An 18,033-nucleotide genomic window follows, 5' to 3' on the forward strand; every position below is an offset into this window, starting at 1 on the left:
ACATTTAAATCTGCAAAGACTCACCCATAGCTGCTGGAAATAACTCATCCAAGATGCCCATGTGAAATAATCCATCTCTATACCTTTCTTACCTTCTTTATTTTCTTACTGCCTTTGGTCTTAGTATAGTCTTAGTAAGTCTTAGTATAAAGTATAAGTATAAATATTTTCTTTACCAGAAATAAGAACAAAACGAAAGCCACAGACAGATCAGAGGAAGTCTTAACCTCACTTCCTGTTTAACTTCTTTCTGTCATAACCACACCTGCTTTCTGCAAGCACAGCGTTAATATACTGTGATGTGCTGTTACAGATGACTGAAAGACATATCATATGTTTCAGAGTGAAACATGCACATTCACAGCTATGTTTTTAATCATCACACCTCCTAAGTCAACACTAATATTTCTTCAACACTATCAGTATTTTTATGTAAGAACTTAGCTCTCGCTGCCATCAAGGGCAGATACTACCAAGGTTATAATAGTTTTGGATTTTTCATTAGTTTTAGTTTTAATTTCGTTGTGCATTTTTGTTTTCAAATTCAGTTAGTTTTAGTTAGTTTTTAGAGTGAGTTTGGTAGTTTTAGTTTAGTTTTTATTTTTTGAAAATGCTTAGTTTTTATTAGTTTTAGTGTTAGTTTTAGTTTTTTAGTAATGGGTATGTGCCTTCATTTCCTTTGGTTTATCCATCTTAGCACCAATAAGGTTATTAACTCTTACAGTTCTGGGTGTTTTGTATTTTGGTTGAAGTGTAAACATCCCGGTCTCAATAAACATATTTACTATGTGTTCCTGCATATTGAAATAGAAACACTGAATTATGAATGAAAAAAGTTGACAAAGATGAAAACTAGTTTTAGTTAGTTTTGTAACCACACAATACAGTTTCAGTTAGTTATCGTTTTTTTTAAAAACTCTAGTTTTTATTTTTATTTCAGTTAACGAAAATGTTTTTTCAATTTAGTTTTCGTTATTTTGTTAGTTTTCGTTAACTATAATAACCTTGGTATGATACTACTCCTGACACATGTCACGTAGATGTCGGTTTCAGGTCATGCTTGTTTCATTACTCAATGTCACATCTACACACACACACATGCACAACACACGCGTTCTTAAGCTGTGACTGAATGAGGGTGAAGCAAGTATAACAAGATGTTTTTCCTCGTGTTACAGGAATGCCAATGTGTTGGTGCAAGTGAGGTGTGTGTGGCTGCCAGGCTGATGTGATTCAGTGGTGAAATCTCCACATGTACATGTACACTCCTGTCTCTGTGTTTAACCTCACCCATTCTGTGTCACCCAACAATTTCCCCTTTTATGCAACTATGCTGGCAACAACACTATCTATCAGGAGCGGGCAATAGAATAAAACGGAATTTTGTATTTACCTCCTTCTTGTCTTCTTCCACTTCATCTTCCCTTGTCTCCTCCTCTTCCTCTTCCTCCCTCTCCTTCTCCTCTTCCTCCTCCTCCACCTGCATGGAGATGAGCTGTTCCTCCTCCTGCTTGGGCTCCTCCCGGGCTGGTGTCGGCTCTGGGCTGGGTGGTTTTTCCACCGGCTCTCGGACTCTATATTCTCTCGGACTGACATCCAGGGGCACCAGCGCTTCTACTTCCTCTTTATCCTCAGAGGCAGCTTCCCAACTCTGGATGACCGGCCTACTTTCTGCTTTGGGCTGCGTGCCCCGCCTCCTCGGTTTGACGGAAAAGTCGTCAAAATCCACATCCATCAGAGACGGTTTGACGGAGAAGTCATCGTAAACAACATCAAGCAGATTCTCTGTGGGCCTGAGGGGTGAAAGTGGTGACTTCTGAGGGACGTCTTCAGAGTCAAAGCTGATTAAACTCGGCTCTGCTTCGTCCGACACACTCTGCCTTTTTCTTTCCTCCTCCATTCTTAGCTTCTCTTCCACTTCTTGAGCTCGCTTCCTGTCCAACTCCTCTTGCATTTTCCTCTCCAGCTCCTCCACTCTTTCTTTTTCTATCTGCCTCTTCCGTTCCTCTTCCCTTCTCTCCTCCTCCCTCTGCCTCTCCATCTCTATTTGCCTCATTCTTCCCATCTCTTCTTCTCTTTCTTGTTGCTCTTTCAGCCTCCTTTGCATCTCCTTTTCCCTTTCCTTGGCCTCTTCTAGTAGTCTTTCTTTCTCTTGCGCCTCTTGTCTGAGTCTCGCCTCTCTCTGTCTCTCCATCTCTATTTTCCTCATTCTCTCCATCTCTTCTTCTCTTTCTTGTTGCTCTTTCAGCCTCCTTTGCATCTCCTTTTCCCTTTCCTTGGCCTCTTCTAGTAGTCTTTCTTTCTCCTGTGCCTCTTGTCTGAGTCTCTCCATTTCTATTTGCCTGATTCTCTCCATCTCTTTTTCTCTTTCTTGTTGCTCTTTGAGCCTCCTTTGCATCTCCTTTTCTCTTTCCTTGGCCTCTTCTAGTAGTCTTTCTTTTTCTTGCGCCTCTTGTCTGAGTCTCGCCTCTCTCTGTCTCTCCATCTCTATTTTCCTCATTCTCTCCATCTCTTCTTCTCTTTCTTGTTGCTCTTTCAGTCTCTTTTGCATCTCCCTGTCTCTTGCCATCATCTCCTCTAATAACCTTTCTTTGCTACTCTCCTCTCTGAGTATCTCCTCCTTCTGTCTCGCCCTCTCCCTGTCCTCCTCATTCTTCTTTTGCCAGATCAACTCCAACTCCTTCTCTCTTTCCCTCTCTTCTTCTTCTCCTGTCAACCCCCCCGTCTTGTTCACCCACTCCTTTTCCCACTCCTCCTCTCGTAGTTTTGCTTTACTTATTCCCTTCGCTCTCAGTTTTACCTCCAATTTGTGATCCTCATGCTCGTGAATCTCCTGCTCCTCCCTCAGCCTCTGTCTTTCTTTTTCTTCCCTCAATCTCTCCTCTTCCTTCAATCTGTCCTTTTCCCTCTCCTCCTCATGTTTAAGTCTTTCCTCTTTCTGTTTTGCCCTCTCTCTCTCCTCTTCTCTCTGTTTCTGCCACATCAGCTCCATCTGTCTTTCCTTCTCCATCTGCTCTTCTCTCATCCTTTCCCTTTCCCTCTCCTCCTCTTTCAACCTTTCTCGCTCCCATTCCCCCTTTTTGCTTCTCTCCATTTCCTCCTTCCTCAGCGTCTCTCTCTCCTCCTCTTCCCTCTGCCTTGCCTTCTCTTTCACCCTTTCTTCTTCTTCTTTTTGCTTCCGCTCCTCTTCCAACTTGAGTCTGGCCTCTTCGGTCTCCTCTGCTCTCCGTCTTTTTTCAAATTCCAAATGTTTCAATCGTTCCTCTTCATGCTTTTGTGCCTCTTCGTCTTTCTTCTGAAGACCTCCTACTCTTCTGTAGACTGGCACTGAAACAGGGATGTCCTCCTCAGCTTCATCCTCAGCAGTTTCTTCTCCCTCTTCTTCTTCACTGGAATCAGATGCTGAGCCCAGGATCAGTGGAGGCCCGCCATCATCTCTCTCCACGATACCGAAGCGAACAGAACGCCGTTTGACGTTGTCCCTCTTGAGACCCGAGCCTCCCTCATCGGTGTCGGTGTGAGTTGCAGATGAGCTGCGGTTGCGTAACTGGACATCCCCCTCTGTTGATTTGTTCTGCATCTGCTCTCCTGATGTCTCTCTAGAGCTTTCTGGTGACGTCTCTTCAATGACAGCATCTTTAGATGTTTCCATTGGGGTATCTGTGGCTTGTTCAGCAGGTGAGACCTTTGAAGGAAGATCCCCTGCCGGACTGGATGTTGTCACGGTTGCAATTGGTTCAACAGGCGGCATTTTGGGTTTTTTCTCTGCTGGTGGAACAGCTGCTGGTTCAACGCTGTGGAAGAGGATAAATAAATGATCTTGCTTCAAAAGAATTGTCAACAAATCAATAGCAGAGCTCACCCAAGCACATGTTATACCAGTAGTTCTCAACCTTTTTGAGTCGCGACCCCCAATTTAATATGCATGTTGTCCGCGACCCCCGCTCACTGAACACAATCTCACACGCACAGTTCAGATCACCCAAAAAAAGAAACAAAATGACCAAAAGAGACACAAAATGACCACAAAATGACCAAACAAGACACAAAATGACCAAAAAAAAAGACACAAAATGACAAAAAAAGACACAAAATGACCATAAAATTACCAAACAAGACACAAAATGACCAAAAAAAGACACAAAATGACAAAAAAAACACAAAATGACAAAAAAAAAACACAAAATGACCAAACAAGACACAAAATGACCAAAAAAACACACAAAATTACATAAAAACACACAAAATTACATAAAAACACAGAAAATGACCAAAAAGACATTAAATGACCAAAAAGACTAAAACACATGAACACTCTAACACAGTGGAGACAGAGCTGACTTCCAAAATGATTTGGCGACCCCCAGAAATCATCTCGCGACCCCAATTGGGGTCCCGACCCCAAGGTTGAGAATAGCTGTGTTATACCTCTCTTATGGCTTGTGATGTTAAATACAAAGCTACAATCAGCAGCCTGAAAGCTTAGCTAAGCAAAAAATCTTTCTACCAGCACCTCTAAAGCTTAGTATTAACATGTTTTATCTTGTTTGTTAGGTTGTGGTTTTACAGCGACCTCCAACTGAATAGTATGTGGATTTAGTGGATACAATTAATGCCTTGTTGTAAACTCAACTAACAAGAATTTCTGAGCATGCAGTGTGAGCTTAATGCCCGTACCCGACCGCCCCAAAACGCATCGTGACCATTTAAACTGTCCAATGGCGGACTGCAAGGCAGGCAGTTAAGACAATTAACTGGTTGGAAAAAATATTTATCATGGTGAGTGATAGTGTGTTGAAGAAAACACATTTAATACAGTTGGCTTTTATACACTACTGGTCAAAAGTTTTAGAACACATCAACTTTTCCAAAATTTAATTGAAAATTATGCAGTTTAATGTCTCAGTGTACTCTGAAATTAATGCACATTTGCAACATTTAAAATTCTTGATTGAGCATAATAGTGTTTTGAAAGTAAAAAAGATTCAAAATCACATTTTATGTTGGACTAAAGGACTAAAAAAAGACACAAAATGACCAAAAAGACACAAAATTACAAAAAATGAAAAGAATTCAAAAATGGACAAAATAGCCCAAGACTCCATAGAGTTAAGTTGTTAACCCATTTCTTGTTCCCTGAATAATTCTGAAATGTACATTATCTTTCAGTTTTGGTTAAGCTTACCTTTTTTTATTTACCTCTGGCAGTTCACCACTTACCTTTGTACCCTTTCAAGCTGTTCATTTGACTTGAACTGCTTGAATTTCAATAAAAAACTGGAAAAATTGGGGTTTTCTAAAACTTTTGACCGGTAGTGTATGTGTAAAGCAATTCTCATTCAAACTGGGACTGGTCAGTACCGTCATGTGATGCACAAGTATACTTCCAGGTAAACATTCAGCTGGAAGTCGTTAATGTTTGTAAAGTATGCAGCACAAACGAACTGAGTATGTAGTATGCAATGTGTTAGTATGCAGTTATAAACACAGCTCAGGTCTTGGCCTGACACTGTGACTTCCTAGAGTCTTGTCAGCGCGGTGAGGTTGCCAGGCGACCAGCAAGACTCCAGACTCCGATCATTAATTCTAACTTTAAGAGACTTTGGACAGAGCCAGCTTCGATGACTATGCTAAGCTAAGCTAATCACCTGCTGTCTCTTGGGTCATATTTACCCCACAGAAATGGGAGTGGTATGACCTCATTCTCATTTCTCACCAACTACTGCTTTAAAGAGTTGGCTTGGTTTACCCAAATTACAAAAAAAAGCAGCATATTCTTTTACTTACCTCTCGTTGTATCTAGCCATTCAGATTGTTAGTGAGATAGTGAGTCAGTGAGATAGTTTTGAGAAATGAATCTCTAAATTTTCAGTCTTTATGTCACCACAATTTTTGGTGCTCATAGACTAAAAGTTTACATTTTGAAAATTCCAAAAACAACATCTCTTTTAAGAAAAAAAGTGTCTTTGTCACTCAGGATCATCCACAGAACACGAGTTAACAGTATTCATAGGATTTATTTCTTTGAGATAAAGAAGTTCCAACTGTTGATTGAGGAGGAAATCTTTCTGTTGAACTTTTTGAATGTAATTTCCAACGAAAAATTCTACTGACATTTATTTTAACTGGGCAAAACCTGGGCAAATAAAACTCCCTGAGTGGCTACATACCGGTGGTTAATGAAGAAAATGGGTGAACACTCTTTACTCTATACTTGTGCAGTAGGTTGGACATCTAATCTCAATATTCATACTTTGCACTCTTATCTAGCGTTCGTTATTTGAGGACATAAATCTGGCCACAACCTTGATATTCCAAGCTACGTTATTCATTTACCACACTGCTAGTGATGTCCACACAAAGAACAGTAAGTTAGGAGACGTGAAGTAACTCCAAAGAGTTCTAGTCCTGCAGTTACTACCTCTGACAGGACTGGAGTAACTTTACTCTCTCCATTGTGACGAACAAAAACTCTGCAGTGCAAATTCTATGCAAACGAATAACTTTTACAAGAAGGAAGATAAATTACAACAAGAGCTGACATTAAAAGTCTGAAGCGTGTCTTGGGCTTTAGATCTGTTGCTCACATCTGATCGTAAAAAGAAATTAAAGGTTAACCCTTGCCAATAATAGCAAACGATAATATGCACCACAAAGCTTAAAATAAACTTCTTGCTTGATTGCACTTGCAAGAGAATGTTCTTTATCTTTGACTCATGTCTTAACCCGTCACCAAACACAAACAGCCCAAATGACAGCAGGCTCGCTCACCTCTTAGAGGGAGGTCGGGACGCAACCTGAGGCTTTTTCTCCGCCTTGGGACTGTCTGAGATTGTTTCCGTGGTCCAGTTCTTGATTCTCTCCTTTACACCCTTTACACCTTCTGTACCATTTATAACTTCTGGCTCCTCTTTCTTTGTCATGACCTCTGGCCTCGATGACGAGTCGAACAGGAGACTGATTCTGCGTTTTATACTGTTTCCTCCGCTGTAATCCTCCTTTGGTGCTTCACTCTCTCTGTTCGGCTCTGATGTCGTGTGGCTCGGCTTGGGATCTGAAGGCTTGTTTGCATCATCTTTGGCGGTGGCTGCAGATGTAATTACAGCTGGCTGAGGGGGCAGAGATAGGCCAGCTGATTCAAACTTGGATTTGAGCTCTGTGGACAGACGATTCCTGCTGCTGCCCCATCGATATTCTGGAGTGTCTGCAGAGGAAACGTCACTTCCTGATTCTTCGAGTTTTTCGACGACAGAAGTCTGAGTTTCTTTCTTTTTCCTGTCTATCTGTTCTGAGTTTACAATATCTGTGGACGCTTTGTGGTTCGCTTTGATGACATCATCTTTCTGGATTGGCTCAGACTTGGGTGTCTCCTTGGGTGGAGCGGTTTGTGAGGCTGGTTCTGATTTTCCTACGCTGGAATCAAGAGAATCCTCTCCACATGGACTTGGTTTGCTTTCTTTGGTTGTTTTTGGCTGATCTTTGGTGAGCACACTCACAGAGCTGGGTTTGGAGTCAGAGGTGGTGGTTTGTTGAGGGGGTTTCTGAGCAGGGGTGGTCACAGTCGGTTTGGGAGCACCTGTGGCCTCAGATTTTCCAGTCTGCTGTGTTGTTTTCTTGGAGGTCGCAGCCACTGACTTTGGGGCGTGAATGGAGCGGATGGTGGTGTTCTTCTGCAGGGAGAAGGGCTTGGGAGCGAGCCGGGGTTTGGGGGCAAGAGAAGGCTTGGGGCTTGAGATGTTACCAGTCTGGGAAACCTCAACAGAGCTCTCCATAGCTGAGTCGCTGAAAGAGGAGCAGAGTGGAGGTGTTTACGTACAGCAATAACCACATATTTACATTGAAAAAACATTATCACTCTCAGCTGAGACGCAGCCGGTTGGTTATGTTTTTACAAAGAAAACTGGATCAGCCAGGTCTGTCTAGATTTCTGAAAGCACATTACTTCCACAGGGGCAAATAGAAAGCAATCAATTACACTGAACAAACACCAGAAACTATGAAAGGTTCCCACTCAGATCCTTTTTATTCTTTTCTCTTCCTTGGTTTAGCTTTGAAATACCCTGTCAACAAGTATTGGGCTTTTTTAAACCACTTAAATGGCCTGTTTGTTCCTCATGCCAAAGATCTGACCTGTCAGTCATTGTCACTTTTTCAGCCTGAGAGAAAATTGCGGTGTTGCAATTGAACTCTGAAGGCAAACCTTGACTGAGGAGGTCTAAAACTTGACCTGAAGGGACAGTTTCAGATTTTTAGCACATCAATTCAATTCAATTGGCTTTATTCAATTCAATTGGCTTTATTCAATTCAATTGGCTTTGGCAAGACGCAACAATGTATATATTGCCAAAGCAACCATCAGAAAAAAAGATAACAAGAATAAGGAAAGCAATATTTACAATAAATTATTATAATTCTGTTATCCATTTTCAAAGAAAAGAAAAACTAATAACAATAAAAGAAAGCAATATGTACAATCATTGAATTACAATCAACATATAATTTATACAATCTAACACATCACCAGTTTAGGGAAGCAGGGAGGAGTACCAACACAGAGGATGAGCAATGTACTGATGTGGATAGCAGCTAAACAGCTAAATAAAAAAAATCTATGTCATTTTGAGTGTTTGCAACATTTGGGATATGTTTTGCTTTATCTTGCTGTCAGTCAGCCCAAACTGATGCTGTTGCTCTCTTCAGACTCCTTTGGCAAAAACAGTATTTTTTTACTTTACTTACACAGAACATAGGAATTGCTGGTCTACTGCTGCCACAATCTGACTTTGTTTTTTTAAAGGGGTAGTTCGGACCCACAAAGGTCACACAATTAAAGCACGGACAAATTTTATTGTCTCAAAATAGATAGATAGATAGATAGATAGATAGATAGATAGATAGATAGATAGATAGATAGATTTTATTTATCCCAAGCTGGGAAATTACAGCGTAGCAGCAGCATTACACACAGAGACAATGACAACACAATTAAATAAAAAGAACAACCTAGGCATACTTCAAGCAATAAAATATAAAAATACAATAAAATACAATAAAAAATAAAGTGTCTAAAGAAGGAGTATGTATTAAGGAGTAGAATAGAATTCCAGTGCAGAATAAATATGAATATACAGTATAAAAATGTAAAAATGTTGGTGCTATGAAACAAATGAGGTGCAATGAACAGTGTGCATAAAAAACACATAAAGTGCATAGACAGTATAATCCATTAACACTTGACCCTTCTATATATATATATATATAACTATCTGAGTGGGGCCAGTCTGCATAACGAGTACTTTTACTTTTGATACTTTAAATACATTTTAATGCTGATACTTCTGTACTTTTACTGAAGTAGGTTGTGAATGCAGGAATTTTACTTGTAGTGGAGTAATTCTGCAGTGTGGTATTAGAACTTTTACTTAAGTAAGGGATCTGAATACTTCTTCCACCACTGAAAAGCAGCTGTCATGTGATTAGGTGAAGCTACTCAGATTTATTTAACACAACCTGATTATGTCTTATATAATAACCATACTATAAAGTAAATGTATAAACTGAAATATATGAATGATAACATTTACAGACATGAAGTTTGATAATACACTGTGGTTTTACAGTGGAAATAAAATGATTTCTGTTCAAACCAAAACTAATATGAAAACGACTAAAATAAGAATCAAAGCAGGCTGGTGGGAGACATGTTGTGAGAGACTGAAGCAGGCCTGATGACTCATCACACACATCAGCAATATGAAACTAAACACTCACACCAAATCTCCCAGTGACCTGAAACTTAACCAATAAAAACGCGTCTGTGTAAACTGTCACACGAGTAAAAGAAAGGCCAAACTTAGACAGTGTGTAAAAGAGATAACAGTAATGTTTCCAACTGTGTTACACTAAATACCTCGGCCATTGTATCTTATCTGGTTTGACTTGTAATACTTTTGCACAAACCGGTAACTCCACGCCCCAAAGCCTAATAATGTGCCACTCTTAGTGTTTGTCAGCAAAAAGCTTGCTGTGTCACTCTCCCTTTATCAGTTTACAGCTGGATTGGATCAGCTGAATTGATTACAGGCAAGAGTCAGAGTGTGCACTGGGGTATTTTTGCATGTTTTGTAATTATCTTCTTTCTGCATTGCTCAAACACACAGCAGCACCTCTGGGCTTGCATGATATTGTGCAATATGGGATCAGACTGGACTCCTAAAGCTGTATCCTGTTTGTTTCTGCTTTCCTCCTCTTTTCTTTTAAATACACGCATTCCTAAGAAACACACACAGTCTGGCAGAGTAAGCTGCAGCTGATGGATGATTTTTATGTTGCTTATTTAGGTCAAATTCTTGGAGTCAGTGAAAATCATTCTGCAGCAGCAGCACTTAGCTTGTGGGATTTTTGTTGCTTTATCTTTGTTTGCCTTTAGTGGCTGCTACACTCCGTCCCTTTCGCTTTGCTGATGTCCACCGTGTTATTTACTTCTCTGAGTGATGCTGTGATAAGCTAAACACGTAGCTTGGAATAAGTCTACTCCTCAGAGAGGAAAACATCGCCATGTTACGACTTTTAGCACACATTAAACGGAGTAATTAACGGTACATCAGTGCATATGTTTTATTTCTAGGTTGTTAATAAGTTACTAATAAACGCGTCAACAATGAACTCCCAGTCGTTGAACCAGCAGTGTGTCCTCTGAAACTGGACAAAGAAAACTGAGATAGATAAATGTAACTTTATTTAAGCTAAGCTGTCAGTCCTGTTAACGACTATTTTGTGATAATACATGTATGCGGATACTCACAGTCAGTTGGCTCAAATATTTACGTTACAAAGCTATTAAAATAGTCGGAAAGATTGTGCACCTGCTCTTAACACCAGCTTTAGGAACTTTCCCACAGGTTGAGATGTTTAACGGACGTTTTATTTGCAGTACAGCGTATAATTTATTACCTTTGGTCTTCACGCAGTCATACAGGTTGAGGAAAGGAGGAAGCGGGAAGAAGCTACAAAAGAAAATGTTCCCCAGTTTTCCGTGATCGTCTCGCCTGCTGAGCTGTTGTCAGAGTGTTTTTTTTAAGTCATTCACACTAACAAGACGTCAGACTGCTCCCAACACCCAGCAGACACTCCCTCCGCCCGCCTCAGGACGAGCCACGCTGCTCCGGGAGTCCAGTTACACAGCGAGAGGTACGGTGAGACAGGAAGTGGCTTCTTCAAAATAAAAGCGGGTGGGGGGGTTCTTGAACTTCTGCCCCTTGATCAGTGGCGGTTCTAGACCAGTTTTACTGTGGGGGCCAGTGTTTAATCAAAGGGGCACATTAAAAAACGCCAAAGATGATATTTAAGCATTCAAAACCTTTATTTTAGCTTTTTTTTTTTTTTTTTTTTAATCTCATTGAAGTTTATTTGGAAGACACAAAAACATCGATTTAAACAATGAGACTTACTAACAAAACAAAACTTATAACAATTATTTTTGTACGACAATGAGATTTCTCATTTTTGTGCACAATTATTTTTTTTTATTTTGAAAGTGCAGCACAGTGAGAATTCTGTTTTTTATATACACAAGCTTTTATTGCACAATTAGACTATCATACAATGTACACACAATGAGATTTTCTTTGAACAAAAAATAGGTAAGAATTGTTCAGTCATTCATCATTATAAATGTATCATTTTATTATTAATTTGACACAGGGGCCACAGCAGGGGCCAAGGGCTTCTTCACAGGCGCAGTGGCCCCTGTAGGCCCCTGTGTAGAACCACCACTGCCCTTGATGTCCAAAACGTCCTTTTATCTCTCACTTATTTAATTTAATTTAATTTAATTTAATTTAATTTAATTTAATTTAATTTAATTTAATTTAATTTAATTTAATTTATTTTTTTGTTGTTTTTGTTTTATTTTGTTTTATTTTATTTATTTTTTCCTTTTTTCGTTAAAGCCTGGCCAAGAAGAACATTTACTTATTATGAATAACGTCACTGTTAAAATAATCGCCTGACTCATTTTTTTCAAGTTTTGCAAGAAACACAAAAAACTTCACCAAAGGGGTAACATATGACATTTATTGATCATTTCACCCAAAAATGATGTAACAAAGGATGGCTATTGCCTATTGGCATAGTAATAACACTGTGTGTAAATTATGTAACTTGTATAAATAAGCCTGTCAGAAACATAACATGACATGACAAATATCATGAGCATTAATGTTACTTCAAAGTGTCATTAATGTTCATAACACATCCCATGTCATGTTTATGACACGCTCATGTCACTCTTATGTAGACACCTTCAAAGTAAAGTGTTGCCATATCTTGCTTAAGTCACAAAGACATGTTAAAAAAATTGCCTTAGACACATTTTATTTTGACTTATGCACAATAAATCCACTTAAGTCACACACTTGACATAGGCCATTATCCTAAAGGGGTATAATCACATGATCTGATCAACTGAGGATGTAGGGGATTTTACCATAGGTGGCCGGCGTCATGAGGAGATGATTTAGGCAAAAAATAATAATTTTTTGACAAAAAATGACTTATTTTAACAGTGTGACGATACTTTAGCTATGAATAAATTGACCTGGTTGCCATCAATTAGATGAGGGCACATGATGACCTGCATCAGGTGAAAGGTCATCTGATGTTGTCTACCTTTTGCTAACATGCAGCTGTGACGCAGGACGCTGCTCACACACAGGGACAACGTTCAGATGGTTTAGAGTTTTATGTGATTGATTATCACAGGATGTTAATAGTATCACCTTTAAATTGTGCATTATGCAGCATAATATCGGTCCATACTGCTGGTTCTTCTAATAAATAAGTTGGACCCACAGTGACGATCACCTGTATTTAACTTGTTGCTGTGCAGTGGTGGATATTATATTATAGTTTGTTTGTACAGTAAAACTGTTCTGTTACAGTTGATGTTATTATGTAATTCAGAAAAGCACAGGAAAGTATCAGCTCCGCTCTGAGGACTTGTTTTTACTTACTGTGCCTAGAGTCCGTTCTGAACTGGGGAAAAGGGCATTTAGTTATGCTGCTCCTTTTTCATGGAACCAGCTGCAAAATGCGCTAAAACTTAAGGAGCTGGTTTCTCTAAACATGTTTAAATCCTTACTTCATGATGTTGAAGCTGGCTCTTCTGTCTCTACATGCTTTGTCTGATGATGTTCTGACTGTGACTCTATTTTTATGTTCTCTGTTGTTTTTAAATGATTGTCTGTAACTAACTGTGCTGCTGCCTGTCTTGGCCAGGACTCTTTTGTAAAAGAGATTTTTAATCTCAATAACACTTTCCTGGTTAAATATAATGTTACAGTCAGCAGGGATAGAGTCTTGACAATCATCTGTGGTTGTTCAGACAGCTGCTGATCTGTGTTAGTTCAATGAATCTGTGCAGGTCTAGTATAGACTTTAATGAGTGTAAGTGAAGTTGTGCTGTAAAATGAGTCATTAACTGTAATAAGTAATGTGTTCACATGCATGAATGTGGACATCACTTTTAAATCCACATATGCTTTTCATATTCAATCTTCAGTATTCAGTACTGATCTGTACTCTGAGCTTTGTAGAACTGTATATATTTGTGTATGCTAAGAAGATAAACAGAAACATGTGCAAGGCATGTGTCTATGATATGTACAACTTATGATAAACCAACCATCGTTTTCTAATTGATGTGTTTTGGTGTTTCAAAATGAATGCAAAAAGGTATTTTGGGTTAGGGTTAGGTGTTACGTGCCAGAGGACTGTTTGTGTGTGTTTCTGCCTCTCCTCCTCCCCCCTCCTTTCTGTGTCATTCCCAGGTGCTAACCAGCTGATTGGATCCACCTGGAAAGCTGATTTCCACCTGTTGAGCTGGCCAATCAGAGGTGGTGTGTTCAGGATAAATAGGACCATTGAGAGGATCACCAGCAGCCATCTTGTTTTTGTTATCTCTGACTTTGAGACTGGTTTTTGGTGTGCTTGGATGTTTAAAATTCGATTTGTTAGTGCTGTTTGTTGTGGTGAGGTTGGGACAAGGTAAGTTGGGGGTACCCTGTACATTTTGCATCACATAGGTTATTGGTAGTGATGGCTGATCGAGGCTTTGTTGAAGCTTCGACACTTTATACAAAACATGGTTCATTACTCGAAGCTTCAATGACACACAGTGCTCCAGAAGGACATCTAGTGGCCAATAAAATGAAGTGCAATCGAGACATGTCATTGATTGGTTCATGCATTTGTTTTCAACTACACGACTGAATACAACAACAATGATGTTTTATAAGGCGTCCCGGTGGCTCACACCGGTAGAGCGCGTATCTCTAAGGTTGAGTGCTGCGGCGGACCCGGGTTCGAATCTGGCCTGAGGTCCCTTTTCACATGGGGCTGGCGCAAATAGAGATTATATTATGGAATTTGGCAAATAATGTTTTGGGGTTCATTGGTAAAGAGGTTCATGGGTGGGGAAAGAGATTGTGCTTGAAAAACAGGGCAGTGACTGTGCTTGTGTCACTTGTTATGAATTTTTATTTAGAAACAACAGTTTTTCCACAGTTTTGGGATTCAAGCGGTTTCTTCTTTTCAATACAATTTCCCCAGCCTTGGAAATAACCTGTTCACACGGCACGGATGAAGCTGGGGTGCATAAGAAATGTTTAGCAACTTTATAAAGATTGGGATATACATTTTTGTGGTTTGCCCAGTATGTGAGCAGTTCTGAAGTTCTTTCTAGTGGAGGATCAGCGAGGTAGCGGTTCACTGTTGGTGATTCGGTGACGTTCGAAGCACTTTGCTGCTTCGAACGTCACGAGTCACGTGACCAAACCACGCCTCGGCACAGTGCTTCGGGACGTTTGCTTCATGAGCTACCGCGCATGTGTCGGAGCTTCAAGTGTCAGCGGACCATCACTAGTTATTGGCTGTGCCACCCCTGTATTGTTTTGAAAGCCTTTTTTTTAGATAAATTAGGTAGGCCTTTAGTTTGTTTGTTTTACTACACAGCTAGTTTAGATAGGCCTTGTTTTGTTATATTTGTTTCAACTTTCTTTTGGCACAATCACTTGTCCCATCCTCCCCCACCTTAGTGTGTCTTTGTTTGGTTATTGTAAAATAAAGCATCATTTGTTCACATCACTTTTGACTTTGTTTAATTTTCTGATTGTTATGTTATTGTCTGCTGACCGGGTTTAGTCATTGGACGTAACATTAGGGTTAGTCTTTTGTACTCATTACTATTAACAGATTTTGAAGTAAATTTGCTTGCTATGTCAGGTGTTTAGAAGAGAAAGAACATGCATTGATATGAGTAAAGCAAATTTGGGGAGGACCCAGTAACTGGACTTTTTCAGTGGCCTAGCCATTTCTGGTCAATTTAATTTATAGGTATGTTATCATTATGATTAAGTGACCATCTTTACTGTGATGTTGTACATTTCAAAGAAGTATTAATTATTACATATGACATAAGGTATGAATCTTAAATGCTTTTCATGCACTGCAAAAAAGCCAACTTGTATTTTTTGGCCTAAAACAGTGATTTAATTTGGTAAAACTTGGAAATATAAATTATTGACATTTAGGGCAATAATGTAAGTTAGCACAACAAAGGAAGCCAGTTGTCTGCTCAAAAACAAGTTGGTGAGTTGTTGTTATATCTTTAAGTTGGGGTTCACAACAAGGGACAACAGTTCTGCTAACTCTTATTTTTTGTGAAATTCGGTCATTAGCGAAAGCTAGCGGCTAACTGATGCTAGCGGCTAACGGATGCTAGCAGCGCTGCTTGTTACAGCCATAGACATATATACATATACATATGTATATATGTCTATGGTTACAGCTACAAGAGTAGCCATTAGCGTATCAATGCTAACTCAAAATTGTGGTCAAAACATTAGCTGACATTTCATAGCAGCGTTACAATCATGCCAGAGAAATTCAGAGTTGAGCAAACTCAAAAACAAAACTTAAAATATTTAGTTTAATTGTCCAACTTAAAATTTTATCGAAGTTTGTTGCCTTGAAATTTTGAGTTCACCCAACTTTTCTTTTTTTGCAGTGTGCTTGTCATCTGAGTTACTGTAGTGGAGTATACCATCTGTAGAATGGGCATGGAAATGGCTCTTGGACCAAAAGACAAGGACTGAAACAGCACGTATTATGACCAATCCAAGGCAAGCAATCAATTTCAAAACCAAGATCTGTCTGTAATGCTCAAGCTAAATCGAACTCAATGCATGGGGGACTCACCATTACATGAAATGAGAGTAGAGCTGTACGTTGAGTGTGACAGTAGGCTATTTTATTTTGAAAACTCAAAACGGAAGTAGTCTGTAAACTTATTGTAACTTGACTTGACTGCGACTGATATGCCTGTTCAATATACTGGATAAACAGGTTCTGAATGAGACTAAAAGCTACTTTACACAAAGTTAAAAGGAGTTGTATAAATGCAGCTCTCATTGCTTGATGGAAAGTGCTCAGGTTACCTGCTGCCGCTTAACAGCAGGAAGTACCCAACAGCTCCAAGCCTTTATTTGCATAACATCTGGACGTTTACTGCGTTAAATTTGCGTTCCCTAAGCAATAGGACAAACATCACACAGAAGTGGTTGACCTCTGCCATTCACCAAATCATAGATAGCAGAGCTTCTTAGAATAATTCACCCCTGTGTGGATGAAGTATTCAGATCAGTGTTTTACTATTATTTACGATGTTTTTGGGTAAATATTATCCTGGTATGTAATGTGCTGTAGTTGTATCAGGCTGAGCCAATATGAACTACTTTATAAACTGAGTTGCATCATATTCTATCATGTTTGTAACAGTTTGTGTTACATGAGAACCCAGAATCTACTTTTCATGGGCTCAGAAATAGAAAAAGCTTTGTCATATTTACATTTACATTTACATTTAGTCATTTAGCAGACGCTTTTATCCAAAGCGACTTACAGGAAGAGTAAAAGCAAACAATCGAGGTATAGTGCAATAATAATTAGTGCATCAATAAGTGCTAGTGACAATTCATACATATATTGTACTTTTTACTCTACATTTAGCTGACAGCTTTAATTGCTTTTCAGGTCAAGATTTAAAATGAAAAACATGATACATTTAAAATGATTACCCATTTTTATAAATTAAACCACTTATTTATTTATTTATTTATTTATTTTTAATTAGGTAGATAAAATGAGCGGAGTGGAGTCATTTCACAGTGTGGTATTAGTACTTTTACTGAAGTAGAGGATCTGAATACTTCTTCCACCACTGTCCTTTTTACTTCTTTACTTTTTTTTTTTTTTACTCTTTTTTGACTTTTTAAAAAAATATATTTATATTTGTGGCCTAATTGTTGATGCATTAAAATGTTGATCACTCTAATATTTCAGCAGGTAAAGGTGGAGCTTATTTTAATGACTTTATATACTGCTAGGTAGCTTAACCTACAGTTGACTGATACATCTTAATTTATTAGTTGATTTAGATCAAACAAATGTAGTTGAGGGAAAAATGGCCCACAATATTTACCTCAAAATACATCAGAATTATACTTGAGTATAGTACTTGAGTAAATGTACTTATTTTCCACCACTGGTATTAGCCTACTAGTAATAACACATCTGGGCAATTTGGACAGACTTCATCAGACTTTATTATTATTTAACTCATGGAAAAAACAGTGTTTTATTTTCAAGCAGATTCAATAATAGGAGGCTTCTGTGACTTAAAGGTGCTTTGTCGATATTTTTACAAGTATAAGATTTTTTTTTTTTACAACAAATTCATCAAAAATGTCAGCTACAAGTAATTTATTATGATAATAAACTTTTGTATAGCACCTTTCAAACAAGAAATGCTGCCCAAAGTGCTTTTCAATAAGAAATGCAAATCAAAATAAATAGAGAATGGAAAAAAAAAACCCACTTATAATAAATAAAAGTAATCAAATGCATACATTTTTTCAAAAATATCAACAACAAATGATTATAATAATAATCCATTATATATGCCGTAAGTAATGG

General features: G+C 38.7%; 1 protein-coding gene across 1 annotated transcript in view; it reads right to left on the reverse strand.

Annotated features, from left to right (window-relative positions):
* Window positions 1-11,155, reverse strand: part of tnks1bp1 (tankyrase 1 binding protein 1) — a 31,619-nt gene extending 20,464 nt beyond the window's left edge. Inside the window, exons 1-3 of the mRNA XM_059328829.1 lie at window positions 10,954-11,155; window positions 6,772-7,782; window positions 1,394-3,794 (exon numbers count right to left, since the gene is read on the reverse strand). Of these exons, the coding sequence (XP_059184812.1) occupies window positions 1,394-3,794; window positions 6,772-7,772 (3,402 nt within the window). The 5' untranslated portion in view covers window positions 7,773-7,782; window positions 10,954-11,155. The remainder of the gene's footprint in view (window positions 1-1,393; window positions 3,795-6,771; window positions 7,783-10,953) is intronic.
* Between the last annotated feature and the right edge of the window lie 6,878 nt (window positions 11,156-18,033).

The sequence above is a fragment of the Centropristis striata genome, chromosome 3 (genome assembly GCF_030273125.1).
Source record: "Centropristis striata isolate RG_2023a ecotype Rhode Island chromosome 3, C.striata_1.0, whole genome shotgun sequence".
Lineage (NCBI taxonomy): Eukaryota > Metazoa > Chordata > Actinopteri > Perciformes > Serranidae > Centropristis > Centropristis striata.